This window comes from Malus domestica, chromosome 06 (assembly GCF_042453785.1).
Source record: "Malus domestica chromosome 06, GDT2T_hap1".
Taxonomy (NCBI): Eukaryota; Viridiplantae; Streptophyta; class Magnoliopsida; order Rosales; family Rosaceae; genus Malus; species Malus domestica.
This window is the reverse complement of record NC_091666.1, coordinates 23,084,537-23,110,729: the sequence shown is the minus strand read 5'-3', so window position 1 is coordinate 23,110,729 and position 26,193 is coordinate 23,084,537. Positions and strand designations below refer to the sequence as shown.

General features: G+C 35.8%; 1 protein-coding gene across 1 annotated transcript; it reads left to right on the top strand.

Moving 5' to 3' along the window:
• Positions 1-24,026: 24,026 nt before the first annotated feature.
• LOC103411712 (MYB-like transcription factor ETC3) lies at positions 24,027-25,752 on the top strand. The gene is made up of 3 exons (XM_070823570.1): positions 24,027-24,212; positions 24,287-24,377; positions 24,590-25,752. The coding sequence occupies exons 1-3, from the start codon at positions 24,152-24,154 to the stop codon at positions 24,714-24,716; spliced, it is 279 nt and encodes a 92-aa protein (XP_070679671.1). The 5' UTR covers positions 24,027-24,151; the 3' UTR covers positions 24,717-25,752.
• The last annotated feature ends 441 nt before the right edge of the window (positions 25,753-26,193 follow it).

The window sequence follows — 26,193 nt, the reverse complement described above, 5'->3', positions numbered from 1 at the left end:
ACAAAAGTATCAAAACTTTATGTAATTGCATAAAAGGCCCCAAAAGTACCCCCACTAGGGGGTGGCCGGTTTTGGAAGAAGAAATGGAGTGATGTGTGTGTTGATTTGTGAGTTTTGACATAAAGCAATCAAGTGGTGCAAGTGGTGTGTGTGAAAGGAAATTAATCCTTACACACCCACCAATATCTCTTACACCATTTAAACAAATATCTTAAACATTTAAACATTTGAAAATCATAAAACATAAACTTTATGAAATAAATCAAAACTTTGAATCAAAACACAAAACATTTTGTTCTTGGCAAAAATGTCAAGAACAATGAAGAACATTCATGAAAAACTCAAAAATTTCCATGAACATTTTTCACCCAAAAACATTCCAAAACCATTCAAACTTTAGGGAAATAACATATAACCAAACTAGGGTACATAGGGGTTCCAAAAGTCACTTTAAAACACTTTTAACAAGTCAAACAAGAACCCAAAAAATCACCCTATGTATTTGGCCGAATTTTCCCAAAATCATGGCACCAAATTTTAGCTCCAATATTCGTGCTCATATGAACTACATCTACAACATTTGAGATGGCAAATTTTCTAACAAAATTTACATTCAAAGAAACAAGAATAAAGCTTGTAACATATTACAACTTTTAAATCAAAACTATGAACTACAAAACCCAAAAGGATTCACCAACAACTAGACCTAGGCTCTGATACCACTTGAAGGATTATTTTGTGAAAACATGTTCATTTGAATAACATCTATAGCATGCATTTAACAATTAAAAGGCGGAATCATGCTTGCATGCATTCAAAAACCAAAACATTACCCATGAAATTCAAAGCCTAGTAGATTGGTGAACCATGAATCAACTCAAAACAAAGTGAGTTGAAATTTATACCTTTGTAGATTCCTCTTTGCATAAGCAAAGGCTAATCAACCAAAGAGAGGGCCTTCATTCCTTGCATCTTAAATCTATGGATTTGGATAGAAGAATAGGTTTCTTCAAGTTCCCAAAATTGAGAACCTCTAAGTCTCTTCAGCAAGGAAAGATTGGAGAAGAAATGAGTGACCTTGGAGTAGTAGTATGGCTAGATACACCCTCCAAGGGGGCCTTCCTCCTAGAGAGAAAAAGGAGAGACATGTTCTCACCAATTTTCTCCAAAAGAACCCTTAATGAATTTTAGGCTATAAAGTTCTTTATATAGTCACTTCTATAAATGACCTAAAGAACCAAAAAACCCTAATTCAACACATATGGCCGGCCACATTAGGGATTTGGGCTTTTGGGCCTTTGTGAATCTTTATTCATTAAATTGTCATACAACTTAAGTCAATGGGCTTGACGTTCGAAGCCCATTGGGCCTTAAGGTCCAAAACTATCCCGAGGTCTTAAACAAACTTATTCGTTTGATTAATTAACATATTAATTAATCCTTGCCATAAATAATTAAACCTTTTAATTATTCTTACTCATCTCCATTGTTTCTTCAATCTCCACCTTACACGGTGTACGATCCATTAGGTTCCTTTTAGCGAGGCAGTGGGCGATTAAAACTCTTTCAAATCAATTGTGAATTGAAACTTACTTTCAATTCTCCCTTTAGTGATTATACACGTTTAGGGCTTCCACAAACCATGAGTGACACCTAGCAGCATATCATGGTTACCCAAGCTAATCAAAAGAGGTGGAGAACCTATTCAGTTTAGGATTACAAATGCAATATGGTCTTTCTCTAATACAATACTCTTGACCACATTGTTTGGTTTGATAGTTTATTCATGTCTACTATCCAATGTGATTCGTGTGCTTATATGATTACCTTGAATGTGATTTGGAACGCCTTCCTAAATCTCATTCATACTTTGGCCAAAGATTCTTAATCATATCATAGCGTATTCTCCCTCAAACGGTTTGAAGGTTAGAGATCCCTTGTTGCGCATTCACTTGCCTCCATGGCTAAGTAGCTTAACCCCAACGATGCCGTGGACACCCGCGGATGGGGTGACTTTGACATAATCAAAGATCAAGGACTTAACCACAAGACAGCTGTGATGCCTCAGGTCAAAGGAATACTTTGTATTATCCCAACCATGAGTTCTCATGTGACATGAAAACGAGAACTCTTCGTTGATCGTGTTCAGTGAACTCATTCTCTATTGAGCACCTACGTACTTGTCTTGATGTCACACACACCAATGACTCGAGACTAGTCACTCTCCCTGAGAGAAGACACAGCACGTACTGATCTTAACGGACTGTCAATGCCCAATTGGCAATCCTATGATCAGGAACGTTTAGGATGTGTCTACGAAAGAATGGTCTTATGAATCTAACTTCTTTAGATCGTATTCTCCCAATCACATATTCCTTGGACTTATCGTTTAAGCATATAACATTTATATGAGACGGCTTAAAACAATAATCTATGCCCTTGATATTAAACTAGATTAGTTTAACATGTGAAATGTCCGTAAAGTATCATCATATGATTGGTTTTAGGGCACATTTCCAACACTTCCCAGTAGGTCACCCATCATGGGATTGCTCTTGCGCGCTACTCGCTTAACTTCAGAGTTCCGATAAAACCCGAAGCCAGTGAGCTCCCAAAAAACCTCATGCTAGGTAGGGATGAGAATTTAAATATAAGGATCACTCCTTTGGGCGATGTGGGATCTTACAATCCACCTCTCTTAAGGGGCACGACGACCTCGTCGGCACACCACTGCTAGGGTTAGGCTCTGATACCATATTGTCACATCCTGGCCCGGGGTCCACCATATCCCGGGCCCGCTCCACCATCGTAGCATGATATTGTCCGTTTTGGGCCCCGACTACGTCTTCATGGTTTTGTTTTTGGGAACTCACATGAGAACTTCCTAGTGGGCCACCCATCATGGGATTGCTCTCGTGCGTTACTCGCTTAACTTCGGAGTTTCGATAGAACCCGAAGTCAGTGAGCTCCCCAAAGGCCTCATGCTAGGTAGGGATGAGAATATACATATAAGGATCAATCCCCTGGGTGATGTGGGATTTTACAAGGACGCCTTAATTTAGGTCGGGTTGTGTCATAATTTCTTTCGATTATTTGACTCACAAATTCCACATAGCATAATTGCGTATTGCATGAAACAAATATATATATATATATACACACACACACAAATATATGAACATATACAATATATATATCGGAAGGAAAATATAAACATAGGGGGTTCATGAATCATGGGGAATGTTTTCATGCTTCATGGTCATTTCAAATATCTTACTTTATTTTAAGCATACTTGATTGGCAGAAAACTACAAAAGCCTTTGAATTTGTAGAAGATCTTTCTTGGAAAGCCGGAATTGCATTTCAAATGTGTTGCATCACGTTCAACACAAAGAAATTAAATTGAATCATAGCATGTAGATCAATTCAAAATAATAAATTAATCACAAAAATAATGATTAAAACGTAATACTCCCCTAATTGAAGATCAAACTCTCTTGTTAGCGCAACGTCAAGAATGTGCTGATAACGTGTTGTAGGCATAATTTACTGAACAATTATGGAGGCCAGAAAGAAAGAAGGTGTGGCATAGAGAAAGAAGAGAGAGATGTGTAACCATGGGTGTGTTATATTCTACCCCATTGTGCCTTTATTTATAGTAGTAGGATAGGTAAAATTCTTACCCTTTTAGGATTACAACTCTTGATATGTAATCAACTCCTAATAGAAATATAAGAGATATTCCTAGATATACTAGGATTTACACAATCACATTCCTAATTTAATAGGACTACAGTCTGCAACATAGAATTTTTTTTTTTTTAATTTTTTGTCAAAAGGTAATATCAACCCAATTTTATTGGAATATTTTAGGAAAAACTCACACATTTTTTTTTACTATTTTCACATGTTAAAAAAACTTACCATAGTGAGATATTAAGGTTAATTAATATTTACGGTTCTCATTTGTTATTGGCTTTTATTATTAGCACCCCACATATGTTAAATACACTTCACATTAAAATTTAATACTAAATGACTTACCCTAGTATGCAATGACAATTTCAACTTCATAAGGTTTAAAAAAAAAAAATATCTAAATAATCCCCACATGATATTTAATGTGTATATCCAAAGTTTATTTATCGTCCTCAATTCTCAAAATCACTCTCACTGTCCATTGTAGAACAAAAACATAACCAACGGATAGAGAAGGATGCAAGTGGCTCTTTATCATAGTGGTGAAAAGGAGTTGAGCTCTTGTATGACGATGTGAGTTTAATCATTGTCGGTAGCTAATTTTACATCTAATTTAACAAAATTTATCATAGGGACAAAAAAAGGATAGAGAAGCATGGCTCAAACCAAACAAACCAAATTTATTACAGAACTTTTTTCCAAAGAGAAGAAAAATCTCACTAATCAATCTGCTATGACAAAGAAAAAAGGATGGAACTATAAAAGAAAAAAAAAAATTATCTTCCAAAGTTTTTCTTCGATTTTCTGAAAGAAGACTGCGGGTGAAATTGGACACTTCTGCTAAAAATATAACCACAGGATAAATTGTGCATGTTGTATAACCCAAAAATAAAAAATAAATAAATAAAGTCATTTAGATTGTCTCGATTTTCTATCGAATGATTCATGGATGTCTTCTATCCAATATTCTACATACACAGTACATTCTTCTTCAACAGAATTTCATTGTTTTGTGATTACACAGAAAAAAATAACATAAAATATGATTTTATCTAAGATGTGAAGAGTGTGGGGGTATATATAGAAAATGTTGAGTGTATGTAAAAAACGTGGAGTGTATGCTGAGATTGTAGGGTGTGCAGGTATTATAAAAAAAGTATGTGGGGCATATTAGAATAAATTTGAATTAAAAATAGTAAATGTGGAGTATTAAGTATGTGAAGATTTATTTAACAATATGTGAGGTGTTAATAAAACAAGCATTTCTCATTTGATTTCTTGCCTATTTTATTATAAAAAATTTAATTTTACTAAGGGAGGAGAGACTGTTTGAAACAATTACATTAATTTAGCGAAGGGGAAAGTTTCAAACACAAGAAGCATGAGTAAAAACCTAACATCATATCTATTAGAATATTGGACCACATTCCTATTTTACCATCTATAATTTTACTTTTTTGTCAAACATCAATTTTCTAATTTAATGTTATTTATGTGGAACAAATTGATTTTTAGCTTAAAATTATTATATTTGAGTCTTATATATGGATAGTATAGATGAGTTTGATACCCATGTGTAGGTAATTGATATCTAATCTATAGGTAATGTGGATATCTAAGTTTTGATACCTACATCAGAGGTGAGGTAGTTAGGATATGCTTATTTATTGATAAGGTTTAAATAGACTAGCCCTAGGTGTCCATGTGTTAATGATTATTAGGTTTTGTTTTTTGTTTTGTTTAAGAAACATTTTAGAGAAATTTTACTTGAATTCATATAATTTCTTTTTACACCCAATTTATACTTTAATTATGAAATATCATTACTATCCTATTGTATAATTACCATTAAGTACAAGATGAAATTAACAATAAAAATAAAATTTATCAATAAACCCACCTGTTGATGCACAAAACCGGAGGTCTTGGAACAACATAAATCCGACCGTGAATCGGCAAGAAATGTAAATAACACAAGATGTATCGTGGTTCACCCCAATGTTTGGGCAACGTCCACACTGATTATTGTATTTATGAGGGAGAGGGAGCTCTGAATATAAGAGTGGGAGCTTTGAGATATCTTAGAGCTTAGGGGATGTGAGGAGGCTTCGGGTTTGTGAGGGTGAGGAGGCCCTTTTATAGAATAAGGGCTCCTCCCCTTTTTACATATTTGCCCCTCTATTTATTACATAATTACATTTGAGTCCCCCGAGTATTTATACGAGATCCAAATATGGAGGCCCTAAGTATGGTACAAACAGTAGTCCCCCAAGTCTTTAGTCAAGAGAGTCTTTTGGCTGGAGACTTGATATTCAGTCCATGTGTGGGCCGAAGTAACTAGATGTTGTCTTGAACTGATACTTGATATGAGGCGGTGCTCAAAGTGAAATGATGTTCAACTAGAAGTAGCACATGTTGCGAGGCTGCTCTGTTCGTGGCTTATGTTGCCTTGGTTGGCTCGGCTTGTGGTGTTTGAAGGTAAGGGAGTCCCTTTTATAGAATAAGGGCTCGCTCCTCAATACATAAATGATGGGCTAAAGTTGATGCTCGCGGCGAGACGATTGCTTAGCCGGCAGCAATGCTCTCTAATAATGGTGAGGGAGTCCCCTTTATAGAACAAGGGCTCACTCCTCAATACATGAATGATAGGCTAAAGTTGATGCTCGCGGCGAGGCGGTTGCTCAGCAGGCGGCGATGTTCTCTAATGAAGATGAGGGAGTCCCTTTTATAAAATAAGGGCTCGCTCCTTAGTACATGAATAATGGGTGCTCTCTAATGAAAGTGAGGGAGTCCCTTTTATAGAATAAGGGCTCGCTCCTCAGTACATGAATAATGGGTTAGGAGTGATGCTCGTGGCGAGGCGATTGCTCAGCTGGCGACGATGCTCTCTAATAAAGGTGAGAGAGTCCATTTTATAAAATAAGGGTTTGCTCCTCAATACATCAATAATGGGCTAAGTCCCCCAAGTATTTTTAATGAGGCCCAGTTGAGGCCCAATATATGGTACATAATGTAGTCCCCCAAGTCTTCGGTCAATAGAGTCTGTTGGCTAGAAACTTCAAATTGAATCCATGTATGGGCCAAAGTGGCGGTTGTTCGGAGGCGATATTTGTATACCCTGCACTGAAGCTTTGTAGGTGAAGCTTTGCAAGTGAAGCTTTGAAGCTGGAGCTCTGTAAATGAAGCTTTTAAAGCTAGAGCTTTTGTAAATGAAGCTTTTGAAGCAAATGTTTTTGTAAATGAAGCTTTTGAAGCTAGAGCTCTGTAAATGAAGCTTTTGAAGCTGATTGACATGAGTGATGCTCATGAATGATTATGTTGATTGATATGAGTGATGCTCATGGATGTTGACATGAGTGATGCTCATGAATGTTAACATGAGTGATGCTCATGAATGTTAACATGAGTGATGCTCATGAATGTTAACATGAGTGATGCTCATGAATGTTTATGTATGATTGATATAAGTAATGCTCATGAATGTTTATGCATGATTGACATGAGTAATGCTCATGTATAATTTGAAGTACTGGGCGTACTTTTGATCACCTGGTTGGTGATAATAGCGGCAGGCTGCCGAATAATTTGGAGTACTGGACGTACTTTTGATCATCTGGTTGGCGATAATAGCGGCAGGGTGCCGAATAATTTTTGTAGTACTGGGCGTACTTTTGGTCACCTGGTTGGTGCTATTTTGGGCTTATGGGCCTTCGCCCTCCACACAACATTCCAGCCCGTTTATTTTGGGCTTTGCCCTTTTTTTTTATTACCCTCTGATGGGATTTATACAGATGTCTTCGAAAGATAAGAAAAATAATTTACATCATTCAAAAATAAGAAAAGTAAATCACATCATTCTAATGGGGTGTTTATTCCTTTCTTTTGCAGTGTGGGTGTTTATTCCTTGCTTTTTGCAGTCTCCCCATATGCTCTCTCTGTCTACCCATGTTGCTTTGTAAGGTATCTTTTGCTTTTCTTGATCTCTCCGCTCATTCTCTGTCCACCCATGTTACTTTGCAAGGTATCTTTTGCTTTTCTTGATCTCCCCGCTCCTTCTCTACCCATTTCTTCTATTTTTCTTTGTCTGAAATATTCTTTAGTAACATCATGATATTTTTCTTTTTCTATTTTGTTTCCACTACGCCTTTCTTCTATAGCTGTTAGCCATGACTGATAGTTGCAGGTTACAACATGGGTGAGCAGTGGCTTGGAGGTCAGGGATGCCAGCTATTTGAGCTAGTGGGATTTGGAGTGGCCTGTTCTCGATCTGAGTTAGTGGAATCCATTGATTCGCATTCTCGATCTGAGTTGGTGATGTTTTCTGCGACTTGTGCTTCATGACTGGCCCAATAAATTCTTCCTTCTGGACCCGACACCTTAATCCGCCCAAGTACGGATTTTCCTTCCTTGTACTTCTGGCCATTTTCGTGGGCAGTCTCATATTTCCACCCCATTATCGATCCACACCCAACACAGAAAATGTCAGCAACTATGTGCAGTCCGGTCATCATCGCTCTATCTTCACACTTCCCGGAAAATACATTCATTACCTTACTGAAGAGATAAGCATGTCACGCAAAAGTGACTTCGTTATAGATTTGAAGGTGGACCTGACAGTGACTATGGGGTTACCATTGTGTGGATGATCGAGTGGGAGGCCGTCGAGGATAGACTCAAAGTGGAGAAATGGGAATCAGGCGGAGAGAGCCTTGCGTTGGCTGAGGTGGCGGTGAGTGTAGTCTGTGAGTAGGGTCCAAGCAGAAGCTGGGAAGTACCGTGCCGAGCGGGATTTGGAGGGAGCCAGCTTTCTCGCAGCCTGCTTTCTCTTCGGAATTTTCTGAAAAAGTCGATGGTCCTCTAAATCTGCCATTTGTTCCGTCACCTGCACCGTTTGATCTCGATTCTCAACTCTGAAACCACCTGCAACATGAAGATCTGATTGTGCAGACGCTTGATCACTTCTGGCGCGTTGATTATAACCCCGTCATGGTTCTTGACCCTGAACTCTGCCAGCTCCTGCTTCCAATCGTCTTCGTAGAGCTTGTGTAGCACGCAGTTGAACGACCCCTAATCTACCAGCGAGCGCTCAGTGTCGATCCGAACAAGATCGATGTCCCGCGATTTGGCTAGGTCGACCAGCGACTCTTGGATGAAGCTTTGCTGCTTCTTGGGCGCCACAACATAGCCTATACTGAACCTCCGCTCCGCCATTGAATCGCAACATAATGAATCCATAGAATGCTACACAAAACACTCATATAATCCCGCATATAAAATCGGAGCTTCGAATACGAAATCCTTATTGGTAGTTTCTTCGTTGCTTTCGAGTTTCGAAGAAACCAAAAATTGCAGACGGAAGAAAGAAAGAAAGAGTTTCTTCGTTGTTTTAGGGCTTTGAAGAAATCAAAAATTGTAGACGGAAGAGAGGGAGAGGGAGAGAAGAAGCAAAAAAGCTAAGGTGATCTGTAGAGAGAGAGGAGAGAGAGATGGGATTGGTTTCTTGGGTTTTTTTCTGGGAAAGCTTTGGGTTGTTGGGTTTTTACAAATTTTGCAGATTCATGGTGGAGGTGAAAAAATGAAAGAAAACCAACATAGTTTTTTGTGTCGATTCCCACAGACAGCGCCAAATGTTGATGCACAAAACCGGAGGTCTTAGAACAACGTATATCCGACCGTGAATCTACAAGAAATGTAAATAACACAAGATGTATCGTGGTTCACCCTAATGTTTGGGCTACGTCCACACTGATTATTGTATTTCTGAGGGAGAGAGAGCTCTAAATATGAGAGTGAGAGCTTTGAGAGAGCATAGAGCTTAGGGGATGTGAGGAGGCTTCGGGTTTGTGAGGGTGAGGAGGCCCTTTTATAGAATAAGGGCTCCTCCCCTTTTTACATATTTGCCCCTCTATTTATTACATATTTGCCCCTTTTTATATATCAAACCCTAACCATCACGTAATCTTTCTCTTACGTTCTGTGAGTGTTTATAATTAGTCCTGTGATCTTAGTTCCTAACTTATGTGCATGCTTGCTAGCTATTATTCCCAGTACTGCAAGTTGACTTGCAAAATATGCATGCATTTGTTAAACTAACTAGGGTTTGATTAATTTGGTTTGACTCTCATAGTCTCATGGCAACTGTGTTTAATTAGATGGATGGAGTTAATTAACATGGATCTTCATGAGACTGATATGGGTAGCTTCTAATGTGAAAACATGGGTGTATAAATTTGCATATTGAATTGAGTCTGTGAGGGTAGTATTGGTAGTAAATTGGGTTTAAAGAGAGATTAATTGTTTGAAAAAAAAATAATATGGGTGTAAAGAGTAAGCTGGGTATAGAGATAGGTTATATGAGTTCAAATAAAATTTCCCAACATTTTATTCTATCTCAACAATAGGTTTCATGACTAACAAGTTGTTTCTTATGGATTCAAGTTTTCTTGACGGCAATTGCAAGCTTGCAAAATTCAAAATCTATTGATCAAATAATGCATTTAATCAAGATTTTTAAAATTGTTTTTCTTATTTAGGGCATCTCCAATATAAGATGCAAAGTGCCTTGAAATGTTCATTTGGCATTTTTGATTGCCCCGAAAGCTCACTAGTGGAGAGATGCAAAATATACATCTTGGCCACAAAATGTAAAATATAGATCTCCAATATATATATATATACATCTCCATATCTGCACTCCCAATGAACATAATGATTGTAGTCTTGATTGTTGTCCCCATAATCTTTATCATTGTCAATAGATAGGTATAGATAGGCTTCCGCACCCATTTGGTATCAGAGCTAAGTGAGTGGTAATTGCATTAGCATCTTCTTAATCTGCAAGTCAGGTTCATTTTCAGTCTTTCAACCTAGAGTCTATCTTATTTGTTAATCTTCTAAGCTTGTTTGTTCGACTCCCCAACCAAACAGTGAGGCATGTTCCAAACAATAAGTCACATGAGAGGCATGAGTGAGGAATGGGTTTAGCTAATGCGTGAGGAAGGTGACACATTTAAGTTTTCTGTATTTTGTCTGTCTGAATTGTGGACTTTATGAGTAGATTATTTAGATCTAATTCAATGGCCAGCACTAGCTCTAGATCCAGTCTAGGCACAATTCCAGATATTGTTAATGAAGAACAAAAACTTAATTTTCAAATTGACGATAGTGTGGACTTTGGAGATTGGAACGTCCCCAAGGTTTCAAGTAAAAATATTTACATAAAGAAATGGTCAGTAGCCTCATTTAGAAGTGAACATCATGTTAAAACAGTTGAAAAAGCTTATGCTCTTAGTAAAGAACATGAAACTTGTCAATTGTTTTCCCCAAAACAAATTACAACACACAGAAAAGATGGTCATAACTATATCCACATAGGCTTAGTTCAAATAGCCGTAAAACCATTAACCCGTAGAGGCCTTAATACATCCATTTTGTTATGTCTCTGAGATGCTAGATTCACTAACTTTAATGATAGCATACTTGGTATGATTGAGTCAAGTCTCTATAATGGACCTATCCATTTTGATTGTTTTCCAGACCTTACCATAAGTCTTTCAGATCTCCATATGTTGAAAGCACTCACATTAAATATCAAAACTTCCGGATATCAAGTTCTTGAAGGAACACAGCCCTTGACATTAATTTTTAGAGTCTATAACAAAGTCATTGGCATAAACATGAATTTCTAGGCTTTAACCAAAAGTCCTAGAGATCATACACTTTTAATCCAAACAAATCAAGAAAATGCAAATATCAAAGTTCCCAAAACCATTAGGTGGTCAGATATCAGTATACCTTCAGATTGATGTTTGATTAATAAAAGCAAACCAGTAGCCATCCAGAATAGTCTAGTTAATTTAGACAATATAGAACAATATTTCGACTGGACTGTCAAGATTAATTTTGACTGTGCAGCCAGACCATCATGTGAGTCTATCCACTTACATAAATCATTTGCTCCTAGTAGAAATTCTTTTTCAGGATCAATACCAACCGATATGATGGGTCAAGATCAAGAGTTAATCAATTCATTAGCCAATAGGAAACTAAAAGCGGTAGACACTAGTTCATCCGTCACTCAACAAGAATTAATCAATGATTTGATTAATATCAAATTAAAATCAGTAGAAACAACCTCCCAAGTCACACATCCAAGGTACCAACCTCACACCCAGGACTAGGGAGAACAAACTTCTCCAACAGAATCTGATTTCGAAGCAGGTCAGGTTAATCATCAACTTTTAGTTCTAAATAAACCATTTAAAAAGAATAGCAAAATGCTCAATGCTGATATTGAAGCCGAATAAAATATTCCCAAAAGGAATATATTCCGAAACAAATATACAAAAGAAGAAAAAATAGAAATTTATAATTCATGGAATAAATTTATGGAAACCCATAGGTTTGAAGTATTTTTCTTCGATTATGTCGAAAAGTACTATGAACTTGCAAAGAAATTAGAGGTAATAACAAAAGAAAATTGGTTTAGAGAAGACAAAACTATTGTCTCTTCTAGCCATCCTCCACAAAAAACAATTCTCATCACAACTGCCAAAATTCCAGCTACTCCTTTGAAACTTCCTAAGGAAGATGCAGGAGTTAAACCTATTATTGAACAAAATAATTTCACAAACCAGAGTCTTCACACCATAGGAAAGCAATTAGATAAAATAAAAACAAAGATTGATAAACTTTCTCAGCCAAAACCAACACACAAAGAAAAACCATTAATCAACTTCCCAGAGTCTTCTTCTAGCACCATTGCCTTAAAGTCAATATCCACAAGTCAAAAAATTGACCAAATGTTATTAGAATTAAAAAAGGAAAAAACAGTTCATGTCATGAATCATCCTAGTGAATCTCATTCAGAAATATCCCCTACATCCTATGCATCAGAAACTGATTTAGATTCTATTTGAAAAGTTGAACAAGCTTTTCAAAACCTTGAACTCAAAAGGATTACCAATAAACATGTTAATCCAACATCCCTCACAAAAAACTAGTATCCCAGACCTACACCTCCTGATATTCAGTTTGAAGAAAGAAATATCCAAAATCAATTATCCGTCTCTTCTGATAAACTCTATGAATGGAATATAGATGGTTTGTCAGAACAAGAACTCTTAAATAAACTTCAACATATCTCTATGGTAGCTAATAGCTATATCACCAGTCATAATCTTAGTCAAACACAAGTTGTTGATCTTTTGGTCACTGGATTTACTAGAATACTTCATTCCTGGTGGGATAAACATCTCACTGAACAATCCAAAAATGACATAATACATGCAGTCAAAAGAGATGAAGATGGAATACCCATTTTCGATGAACAAATATGACAAAGTGTCCCTGACGCGGTTAACACATTGCTTTTTACAATCATAGAACATTTTATAGGAACACCTAGTAATGTCACCACTAGGATTCACGACCAACTAAGTAACTTAAGATGTCCAACCTTAAGTGACTTTAGATGGTATAAAGATGTATTTATGTCTAGAGTTATGCTCCGAAAAGATAGTAATCAGTCGTTCTGGAAAGAAAAGTTTATAAATGGATTACCAAACCTTTTTGCTCATAAAATTGTAAATGTCTTAGTTAATGAAGAAGGTGTCATACCATATCATACCCTTACTTATGGAAATATAATCAATATTATCATTTCCCTAAAGAACAAAAAGGAAAATGCTACAAATGTGGCAAATTTGGCCATTATGCCAACAAATGTTGAGTTAAGAAAACAATTAATCAGTTGAAGATCTCTGATGAAGAGAAACTTCAATTAATCCAAGTTTTAGAACTTAGAGACACCGACCATAGTTAATCAGAAGATGATTTACAATCGTCTTCTTCAGAAGAAAATTCTTCTAGTAGCCTTTCATCACCTAATATTAAAATAGGATGTACTGATACTTGTTGTAATAACAAGATTTCAGTACTTAACAAACAGGAAGAACAAGAAAATCTTCTTATTGAATTAATTAGCAAAGTCGATGACCCAGAATTAAAATCCTTTTACCTCTAGAAACTAAAGAAATTAGTTTCTCTGGAAGAACCTGGCACTAGCCAATCTCAAAAAAACCCGAAGATCTCTCTTAGCACAACCTTGGAAAGGTTTAATAAGTCTAAGAAAAAAATCACAGTCAAAGACCTCCAAAAAGAAATTAATAAAATCAAAGATGAAATTAAATTTTTAATATCTAAAAATTTAGAAGTTCGTACCCGCCTTAGTGAAATCCGAACACAAGCAATAGTCGAAGAAGAAGAATACAGTAGCAGTTCCTATTCAGAGGCTCAATCGAGCAAACATTCCACACAAGATTTAGTCTTAGGTCTCTTAGACAAGATAAGAATCCAGTTATATTAGGTCTCCCTTTCATAGCTCTTATATATCCTTTTAAGGTTCATTATAATCGAATTACCACCAAAGTCTTAGGACAAAAAGTTACATTTGAGTTCTGCTTGAAAACATATCTCAAAAAATTAAGACACTTACAGAAAAATAATATATAAAAAACCATTAGTATAATTACTAATAAATCACAACACATTAATTTCTTAAAAGAAGAAACTAATCACAAACGAATTGAAGAACAGCTAACAAATAAGTTTTTGTTAGAAACTATTAACAATTTTCAAAAGAAACTTGTTAATGATATCTGTTATGATATTCCCAACGCCTTTTGGCACCGCGAGAAACATATTGTTAAACTTCCTTACATAAAGGAGTTTAATGAATCAAAAATCCCAACTAAAGCCAGACCTATCCAATGAGTCAAGAAGACATGAAATTCTGCAAAACAAAGATCCAGGAACTTCTTAATAAATGAATTATTAGGAAAAGTAAATCACCATGGTCATGCCCTGCATTTTATGTTCAGAAAAATGCAGAATTAGAAAGAGGGACTCCCATATTAGTTATTAACTATAAACCTTTTAATGATGTTTTGGAATGTATTAGGTATCCAATTCCTAACAAAAGAGATTTGATAAAAATACTTTCTCAAGCAATTATTTTTTCAAAGTTTGATATGAAATCAGGTTTTTGGCAAATTCAAATACATGAATTTGATAAATACAAAACAGCTTTTGTAACACCTTTTGGTCATTATGAATGGAATGTAATGCTTTTCGACCTCTAGAATGCACCCAGTGAATTTTAAAATATTATGAATGAGATTTTTAATCAGTATAGCCATTTTTCTATTGTTTATATTGATGATGTTCTTATTTATTCCAAGTCAATAGACGAACATTGGAAACATTTGCATATGTTTGTTAAAATAATTAAGTCCAATGGATTAGTTGTCTCTGCATCTGATCGGATCATATTTATATATATTTTTACTTCGAATTCACTCGTCTTTTCTTAGTTAGTTCCTTATATTTTTGAGCTATTTACGTTATTTTTGTGTTTATAGGATTTGTTATGCAAAGAAAATAAAAATAGAACAAGTGAAATTTTATGTAATAAATTCGTCAAAACTGTCTGTATAGATCAGCTTTTAAATTAAATTAAAAAAAATAATAATAATGATAAGTCATGATGATGTTTGAAACATCATCATGATTCATGTTTTGAAGGGAGAAGATAATACACGGAATGGTGGAAGGAATAAGAAAATAAAGAAGTGGGAAGGCATGGGAATGATTGAGGAATAAAGTGGAGTGGAAGGCAGCAAGGATGAAAAAGAGACGGAAGGCAGAAAATAAAAGGGAAGAAAGACTGAAATAAAATATAAGAGAGGACAGCAGGCGCAGGAGACCAGTGGAAAAGCGCAGGACAGGAGCAGAAAACAGGAAAAGAAGCAGATAGACGCAGAGAGTGCGGGACAAGAGACTGACGGGCAGCAGAGAAGAAGAGAGGCAGGGCGCAGAACACAGAAGCAGAAACACGGCAGAGAGCAGAGACTTCACTCTATATTTCTTGGTTTTATCTTCTCGAACCCATGTTTTACTTTTGGTTTAATTTGTGAATTATGTGTAACTAAATTTATTTTGGCTAGAGGTTAATTCAAAGCCATGAATATATTTGTAATTTGAATTGATTACCTTCAGTTATGATTTCTGAGTTGTGATTTAATTTGCTTAACTGCTTGATTGATAGCTTATTTTTGTATGTCGATTAAGAATGCATACTTAATTTACATGCATGAATTTGACGCTAGAATATAAGGGAGTTTCACCTAATCGTTATGAACTTATATTCACAAGTAGTGAAGATTGCTAGTCACAATCACGTTAAGTAAATTCTTGGCATAAGTTTCATGCAAATCATAGTAACGAGTGCCTCGTCAATGCTTATGTTTTTCATAGAACTTAATGATTCTTGCTTGTATCTCTATTATGCAATTCATGTAGGGAACTTGTAGGGAATGTTTTGGGTTGTCGTATGCAATCATCCAACCCAATAACTTGTGGAAAAACTGAGGGTTAATTAGTGCAATTCACGGTTAATTTGGGGCGTTGAGATTTACAATTTATTGAAAGAACAACTGAAAATCAATTTAGGTTGCATATGTGTCATGTGTGGAGAAGAACCCTCTAGCTAGTCCATCACCTATCCTTTCACCTTAATTTCATGCTTTTGTCAATTCTGTAATTTATTTAAGTTTAATTTATTTCTCGTCAAAACCAAACCCCCCCATTATTAAATTATATTATTTAGTTAGTTTTCATTGTTGTTAGTCTTTTAATTCAATTTCCGTCCATTTCAGTTCCTAGTGTCTAATTTGATTGTTTTCATTATTTTGAGTCATTCTAAGTGTGTTTCGAGTTATTAGAGTGTTTAGCCTAGTTTTGTGTCATTGAGTCTTGTTTAATATTTTTAAATTAATTTAGAATAGATTAGCAATCCCTCCTAATCCCCGGCCTAGAACGATCCCTACTTACATCTATACTACAATTGTCAAAAAGAGGGTTAAATTGTGTGTTAACTTATTTTACGCATCAACATCCAAGATTAAATTGTTTCAAACTAAGATTAGATTCTTAGGATACAATATTCACCGGTCTACCATTCAACCTATTGATAGAGTCATTCAATTTGCTGATAAATTCTCATATCAAATTACTAACAAAACCCAATTACAAAGATTCCTTGGATCATTAAACTATGTTTCAGAATTCTATCTTCATCTTCGTCGGCAATGTAAACCTTTATTTTATCGTCTCAAAGATAATCATCCATCATGGTCTCCCATTCATACTTCTATTGTTAAACAGATTAAATCACATGTTAAGACATTGCCCTATCTTGGCATTCCTACCCCTAACTCGTTTAAAATAGTTGAAACTGATGCATCCGACATTGGTTATGGAGGTATTCTCAAGCAATCAACTTCTTCCGGATCTTCTGAACAAATTGTTCGTTTCCATTCAGGAGTATGGAATCCAGCACAGAGTAATTATAATACTATTAAGAAAGAAATATTATCTATTGTATTATGCATTAGCAAATTTCAAGATGATTTATTAAATCAAAAGTTTTTGGTCAGAGTCGATTGCAAATCTACAAAACATGTTTTACAAAAAAATGTTCAAAACATTGCATCAAAACAGATTTTTGCACAATGGCAAGCCATATTAAGTATTTTTTATTTTGATATTGAATACATTAAAGGCAGCCATAACTGCATTCATGATTTCCTAACAAGAGACTTTTTGCAGGGGAAGAATGTCAGAACAGCCTAATCAAAGAAGGCTCTCAACCACTTTACCACCACCAAAATAGGAATCTATTCCCGATTCCTCATCAGTCTTAGCCATAACCAACCGATTCACTCCTTTAGGATCCACAATAGGAAATTTCTGACCAAACTACCAAACACCAAGACCAAATTACCAAACGGCATTAGTTAGTCAGTATGATCCATATTCATCCATGCCCTATCCATCATCATCCCAATCGACCAGTTATACTAAAACCTCTCCTTATGTCAACAAATCACCCAAGGAATACCTTTTCAGCATACCTCCCAATATTTCAAAAGAACAAACACCAGCAAAAATTGCCAAAATGGTATTCCCGGCCAATTTTCATTATCTACCAAATGCACCACATAAATCCCTCAAATATTATCAAGACATTCTTAGTGAGACTGAATCCATTGCTATTAAGCCAATTTATAGTATAACTCATACCAACAAAATTCTTTACTAATCCCTTCACATTGGAAAATTCCTAACAGAAAAAGAATGGGGGTTCCCCATTTACCAATCCAAACCTCTTCATTCTCAGCATGTTCTTATCCCTAATAACCAATATAATTATTTTGATTATATCGACGCCTGGTCTAACATTTTTCTCCATCAAACAGAAGACTTTAGTCACTTATGGTTTGTTACTTTTGATAAGAGTTTCAGATTGAATTTCCCAGCATGGTTTCCCAGATGGTGGTCATCTCATGGCCCAACAGCTAGTCTCCTACCTGAGGATCTCATGCATGTCCTATCGCAAAATTTCCAAAAGAAATTCGACAGAAGCAGATTCAACATTTATATCACCCTTCTTCCTTTGTTCATGGCCAAATACAAAATGATGTGGATAATGAAGTGGAATTATGAAGTTGAAACCGGCAAAGTCTATCGACAAAGAGCAGTTAAATGGTGGGACAAGTTTAATCATCAGAAGATCATTCAGCTGGTCCTCTCTGAATTTCCCGTCATACAAGCTCAAGTTCAAGCCATTTCGGCACAACCAGTCCAATAGAAAATGGCATTGCCAACAGTTCTAGAACAATCTTTATCAGACATTAATCCCTTTTCATCTCTCAAAGGCACTTCTAAGTCATCCAAGTCGAGTTCGAAAAAGAAAGAAAAACCATCCCAGCTCAAGGACCTTGTCCAACAATTACTTACAGAGACAGCCATGCTCCATATTGAAGGCTCAAACTCTTCAAAATCTTCAGACGCATCTTCACAACAACCCTCCAGCAAGCAAAAGGCCAAATGGGTAGATTACCAGAATTCCCAAGACTCGTTTGAACTATAGAATTCAAATCAGATTTGTGATCATTTTAAAATTTTACCCATGTAAATTCTACAGTACCAGCCATGTGATCCCTTAAAAAAAGATAACATATGCAGTAGCAACAATCATTCAGACATGTTACTTTTCATGAATAGTAAAACCACTTTTACTATTCATCCATCATTTCAGAGACAGCAACGTGAGTTCACAGTAAAAAGGAAATTATTCCTCTAACTTTTCCAGCTCACAACACATGCAAGTCGGGATTCCCGCTCATGTTTCAATCATTCATCCAATCATCTCCAGCCTATATCATCACAATTCAAAACTCATTCTCAGGAGGCTGAAAACTTTGCATATTCTCTAGAACAAGAACATAGTCCAGTATTCAGCACTCATTATCTCAGTTTAATTTTGTAAACACTTTTATTTTATCAAGGATGCATGCGAGCTCCATCACCATTTTCATCATCATTTGTAATTGCTAGTAGGCAAAATTGTAAGTCTACATTTCAAAGTTTAAAAAACTTATTTTCAAAATATACCTGCATCATTAATTTTAACTCATTATTTTCATTATGAAGAATATTTTCATAACCACTGATTTTGAATGGCATAAAATTCTTACTCACATTCAATTCATTAAGAATCTCAAATTCAAGGTAAATATTGATCAGTCTTTCATAATCTTCTTCCTGTCTGTTTATAATATTTGGTACGATATCTGCACTCCCAATGAACATAATGATTGTAGTCTTGATTGTTGTCCCCATAATCTTTATCATCGTCCATAGATAGGAATAGATAGATATATATATACACACACACACTACATTTTTTTGGTGGTAGATCCCGCTGATCAAAGAGAGATAATTAAATAGGATCTTAAATTTATATATCTCCCATTAAAGTGGAACTCCCACCTACATTTCACAAAAGTGTAAAATGAGATGTCAATATGATTTATGTATTTCAAATTCACATCTCTCCATTGGAGTTGCTCTTATCTAAAAGGACAAATTCGTCACCAAAATAATATTCATCCCTAGCTATAACTTGATAGACATTAATTAAAAAAACCCTAATATTATCTCTAATTAAGTGGCAAAAATTAACGATATGACGAGAAAACATTTCCTTCCATTAGTGTAATTCTAATCACTTTGCCTTCTTTCAGCAGTATTGAAGACTAACTTTGTTTGCAAATCACATTGTTTGGTATAGAACGTTTCTACTAGTTTTTAGTTGAATTTGTTTTAAGGAACGTCTTGTTCTTTGTTGCAATGTACGGCTATGATTAGAACATATCAATGACTTGTATTTTTCCATTTATCATTTCAGTTAAATTGTTTAAGTGAGTCATGTGTAACTCATGTGGGATATTTTTTACCTGTTGGCTCGTGTGGAGTCACAACAATCACTTTTGTCCTTTGTAAAATCATACGCTTCGTGTGAAAGATGATGCAATAGAATCCAAAGAGCAACGAACTCCTCATTCTCCAATTCTCAGCTCTCTCTTCCTCTTACTTTATTTTCATACAAAACCAATTTCCAGATTTAAGATTCAACACCAACAAACACTAATAGGGCCTCAAAGCTTGGTTTGAATCAAATCAAGGGTTGTGAAATGCTCGATTACTACCTCAACCTGAAGTTTCAAGCATAGTTCTAACATTATTCTAGTCCACCAATCAAACTACACTCAGAATGTGTCTTTTCCTGGTATACCCTTGATCGTCTATATGCTAGATGCAAATGAGACATTCAAGGAGTTATGGAGTTGATAGTTGCATATCTAAGTGCAATTGGCGTTTATTAAACTTAGCTCAAAGTACTAGATCAAACATCTCAATTGCTAACAATCTTTTAGTATAAAGTAGTATTGTGCCAACACACCACCACCAAATTGGTGTTAAAGACGTTTTTCTATTACTACGAATTTGGGATTACTCTATCCATATGCATCTTAGAATGAATCACAACCCCTTGGTTCTCGGAAAGATGTCTACCTTGTGGGATACACTGATTCAGACTATCTGTCTGATTTGAACAAGGTACATTTCCAAATATGTTATGTCTTTACTGTTAGGAAAACCGCAATAACTTAGAAGTCATCCAAATAGACCTTAGTTGTGAAATCTTAGAATCGTTCCAAGACTCACCCTCACTACGCCACACGTGAAACATGGTTAAGAAATACTCCCATTTTCTCTCACATTCGATGTACCTACTGTTTCATCCATCGTTGAGTCCCAACGACGATCCATGAAGACTATGCTGCATGTATCGTTTCGACCCAGACATGATACATCAACGAAGTCAACACCAATCATATTTTGTCTACATCACATCAACATGGGCATCAAAAGATTTAAGTCAAGCAAATCTGATCTAAAGACAACCTTGTTGACCTCTATACAATGTCACCGCTGAAATCTACAGTTTAGAAGCTTGTCCAAGAAATTAGTATGCATAACTATCTCATTAGCAATGCTTGTAGTTCTCATTTGGACGTTTTGTTGAACTTAGGGCAGTATCCAAAATTATACTCATTGATCTTAATGTACTATTTTTTCCTACGATTAGGAGCATTTTTCCCCACTGGGTTTTTGCTACTTGACTAGGTTTTAACAAGGCACACTATCCTAGGATGGTCATACCCTTGCAAGCATTATGGTTACGACCAGAAGACATTTAGTTTTGACTTAATGCAACTTCTCACTTTTCTCCTTAGACTAGGGGTATCCCACCTTGGGTTTTACTATATATAGTGAGATTTTGTGAGTTTTACCACCTATGCATTCTTCCGTTTGTTTTGAGATTCGCATTTGCTACTTGTGCGGACTAGACGAGACGACTTCATCAACTGCTTCTACATTTGTGCCATCTAGTTGAGTATTTACACACTAAAGGGGGAGTGTTATACTTTTAGTACATGTGTGATTATATAAATCATTAGTATATTGTATTTAGGATACTAGAAGATTTTTTCCCCTTAGGATTGTATTACTTGCAAGGCAATAAATCCTCTTGCTTTACCATAAATAAAGGCATAAGGACTGAGAAATAACACACATAATTCCTCAAACCCTTTTCTCTATCATTCTTCCCCTTGCCGCACCTCTCTCTCCCTCAGATCAAATAGTTCACAACAAACATATATATGTATCTAATACATTGCATACAATTAAGCAAATTGTTTAACAACATGATTATATAACGCAAACCTACCAGTCTACTTCAAATGCATTTTCACAAGAGTGCTTACACTTTGAATAGTTAACTAAATTTAGTAGAATGGTTGGACTTTATACGATTATTTATTTGAGAAAAACAAGGTTTTAAAAAACACTAGGCGCTAGCCGGGCGGTGGGCTGGCGCTTAGCGCTTAGGCGGCTAGGCTGAGTCTAAGCCGGCGCCTAGGCGGATTTAGGTAAATTTTTTATATATCTTGTAAATGCATATTGACACTTACAAAAAATTATACTTATATGAAATCCATGGATAAGATAATAAAAGAATGATAATATGCAAAAAGAGTATCCAACAAGTCCAAAATTTAAAAACAAATTAAGCATATATGCCATATAACCATAGTGAGGAGTATTGTAGGATGATGCATGTACAATAAGTTCACAATTTAAAACCACATAAAATGCAAAATAGGAGGAAAATGAGGAAATATAGTAATGTAGATAGGAGAAAACGGCTCAGGTCACCACCGCCCAAGGCCTAGTCTTTAGTACTTTAGTGAATTTAACATAATGAAATAAAAATTTATTTGGTTACAAATCAATAGTATTTAACGAAATAGTGAATTTATAGTGCATATAAAAAGAAATGAAGGTATCACATATATGGGCGTAGAAACATTTAATCAGCAATTTAAAAAACATTAAAAATAAAATGGTAAGAAAGGAAACTGAGATGCATAGAAGGGAGGGAGGTGGGGCACGATTCTTAGTACACATTAATTATTACAATGCTAGTTGTTTCATTCCTAATGCATTTAAGTCAAATAGGATGCTAGTTGTCCCATTTTGATTGGACATAAAATAAAAAAATGTTAAAAACTAAACAAAAAGACTTGAGAATGGTCACATGGGTGGAAAAGGAAGAGAGAGAAACTCAATTTTCTCTCTTGTTCTTCTTCCTTTCTTCTTCGTTGGAATTCAGAACGAAGAACACGACGGTGATTTGCATTCTTCCCGACTAAGCTGCCTTGGCCATCCAGTTGAAAACAGAAAAAGGATTTGAAACACCCAGACCGCCTAGGCCATCCAGTCACCCACCTAGGCCGCCCAACTGCCGCTCAGGCCGCCTCGACGCTCGCCTCACCCCTTTCCCGATTTTTCTTCCTACTATAGATTAATCCTGGCGGCCGGTCATTGCCTAGCCCCTAGGCCGATTTTTAGAACATTAGAGGAAAATGTAAGAGAAAAATAAAAACACGTATAATGTATGTCCTAGTTATATTGTATTGACAGGACGATAACGTATAGGTAGCTTTCATTGGTCCAGGTGGGGCTATAGCCATGTGGCTAATGGAAGTTGGGACCTGGAATGCAGTCTCTGAGAGGTTGGCCACTTGAATATATATGTCTCTCCGACGAGCAAGTGTATAGTTATATGCCTTGCATATATTTATGGTTGTTTGGACATCAATTCCAAGCGTTCAATTACTTACCTACACACAAACAACGATTATTACAAGCGATTCTACACTTATTTGTATTAAGAAGATTTACATGATTTGAACTCGGAATGCAATGCGTTGAAGATAAACATCCTAATCATCAAGGCAATTCATCACTTGCCAACGATATTGAATTAATTGAGTTTAGAAAGAAAACAACTTGGCAAAATTTTCCACAAATAGATTGGTCAATTTTGTGTATGCTTACGACTAGAATTCGACTTTAATTAATAAGTATGGATAGGACTTGCATCCCCCCATGTAAGGAATGCACATATTATCTCATTTGGGAATAACGTATCTTAATAGAATAAATCAATGATAAGAACAGTTAAATTTCTTAATCTTCATTTGAGGATCACCCCTAAAAAACATCATTTTAACCGGAGATCATTTAGTAATTCAAATGTACATAACAAATCGATGGTGTAGGTACCAGGAAACATATTCGTGATAAACCGTTCATTTATTTGTTACGTTTGGATGACAAAATGATCTCCAATTCAAATGATTTTTGTAGGACTGATGTTTAAATGAAGATTAATAAATTGAACAATTTCAATCGTTTTTTTGTCAAGATACATTATTCGTAAAACAGGACATATGTGCACCCCACACGGGGATGCAAGTATTATCCAATAAGTATTCTTTTAAAAGTTGTGGATTATTATTGGAAAATTAGAAAGACAATAAGAAGTCAATCGGAGTAATGGCCATGCAATCCTCTCTCTCTCTCTCTCTCTGAGTTCAGGTGTTCCTGTTCTGGCTAGCTTTTGTGAGAGAAAATGGACAGACGTCGTTCACATAAGCAAGAAACCAAGAGCACTGCCAATTCTGGCTCAGAAGGTGTTAAGGACACAATAATTTTCAGCTCTCTCTTTAAATATATTGTTCATGATTGTCATGGTTAATTCATGCAGAAGAAGTGAGTAGTATGAAATGGGAGTACGTAAAGATGAGTGAAGACGAGGTGGATCTGATCTACAGAATGTACAGACTCGTTGGAGACAGGTTCGATCGATCTAAACTGTACTATTATCATAAGAAACTGTTATTGGCATTCTAAAAACATAATTATTATGCACTCCTCGTCAATGATATTAAAGAAAATAACTACTACAAAGAGTATAATATATATATATATACACACAAAGACTAATGCCATCGTTTGTAATCATAAATAGTTTATAGCTAGCTAGCTGAACCTTGAACAACATTAGCAGGTGGCATTTGATTGCGGGTCGGATTCCAGGTCGAAAAGCAGAAGAAATAGAGAGGTTCTGGATAATGGCACACGGCGAAACATCCTCTCGGAAAAGAAACGAGCCTGCATATCTAACAAAAGACTAAATCATAGCCTCCCGTTTATTTTTTTTTATCTCCAAAAGTATGACCATTTTGTTATTTTTCTCATTTGTGTTTCTGAATAAATATATAACCGGAATACGGAGATTCGAATTTTGAACCTATCCTAATATTTGGGAGTGGTTTATCATTCAAAGTAAAGTGCATAAACCTTTGAAACCTCCTATGCCATTGGCCTCTTGTTCCGGCTTGAGGTCAACGGTAGCCTAGCCCTCCCTCCTCGCCCTCATCTATCTTCCTCTTCCGTCAACCTCTATTTCATCACTATCTCCCATCTCTTCCTGTTTTTCGCCCTTCTTCCTCTTCTCCTTTCTCCACCCTTGTTTCCTCTCTTTCTCCCCTTTTATCCCTCCCTGTCCTCCTGATTTCCCCATCTCTCCTTTTTCCTCTAGCTCCACCATAGTTTTTCCCTCTCCAAGCCACCATGGTTGGAGATTTAGATTATCTATTTCTGCATTTAGATTTCGTTTGTTTTTTATCTGAGCATTTTGTGTCTCAGGTTGCTCTGAGCTTGGTCTCAGTATTTCCTAATTTTATCTCAGATTTGTTTTCTTTGCCTTGTTCCTCTCCAAACATCTGTCCTCACCATGAATCTCCTACCATCTACCCTTGCTGCTCATTTCATTGGGTGTTTTCTCCTAAGATCTCCTCCGGAGACACACTTTGGTGGTTCATAGCATTTAAAGTGCTTTTTGCACTATTTGGTAGGATTATGAGAGCGTTTTCAGCACGGGTAGCTTGCCTACCCCCACTTTCCGTTCATCCATTTGGTTATTTGGCCCTTTTTCGGGTGGTGGTGACAGATCTGCAGTGGTGGTGCGGCTGTTTTGGTGGAGGTGGCTGTCTAAGGGTTTCAATTTGGTTGCTGCTATGGGTTGCTCACTTTGGGCCATTCTCTTTGTAGTTTTCGTTTATGGAGTTGGGCTTTTGCTTGGCTTTTTTGGACTCTTTTTTGGATATGTCCTTACCTTGTATTAGTTTTCTCATTAAATGAAATTTACTTTGTTTGTCCAAAAAAAAAGTCAGTTTTTTTTTTTTTTTCATTTGATTTAGAGGTTATTCTTTTGTGCTTGTACGAGCTTTATAAATTTGGGTTCTCTATTTTTTTGTGGCCAAGTCTCTTATCGAAATCAATCAAAATCAAACGTTCCATCCAAACTCCTTTTTATTCTAACGAACTGAGAAGTGATAAACACACATTTTTTTTAATTTCTCACATACTTATGTTTAATTATGTTTGTTGTTTCTGTTTAATTTATTTAATCTGAGGACAAACATAAAGCTAAAAACGGTGTATAAAGATACTTCCCAATTAGAACTTTCATCATCATGTTGTTATCAAGAGTTGTCTCATTACATAAGTAAGTTTGACATATATGACTCATACCACATAAATATTATTTGTGCAACTTGAGAAATCACATAACAAATGGAAGATTCCATGCATACATATAATAACCAG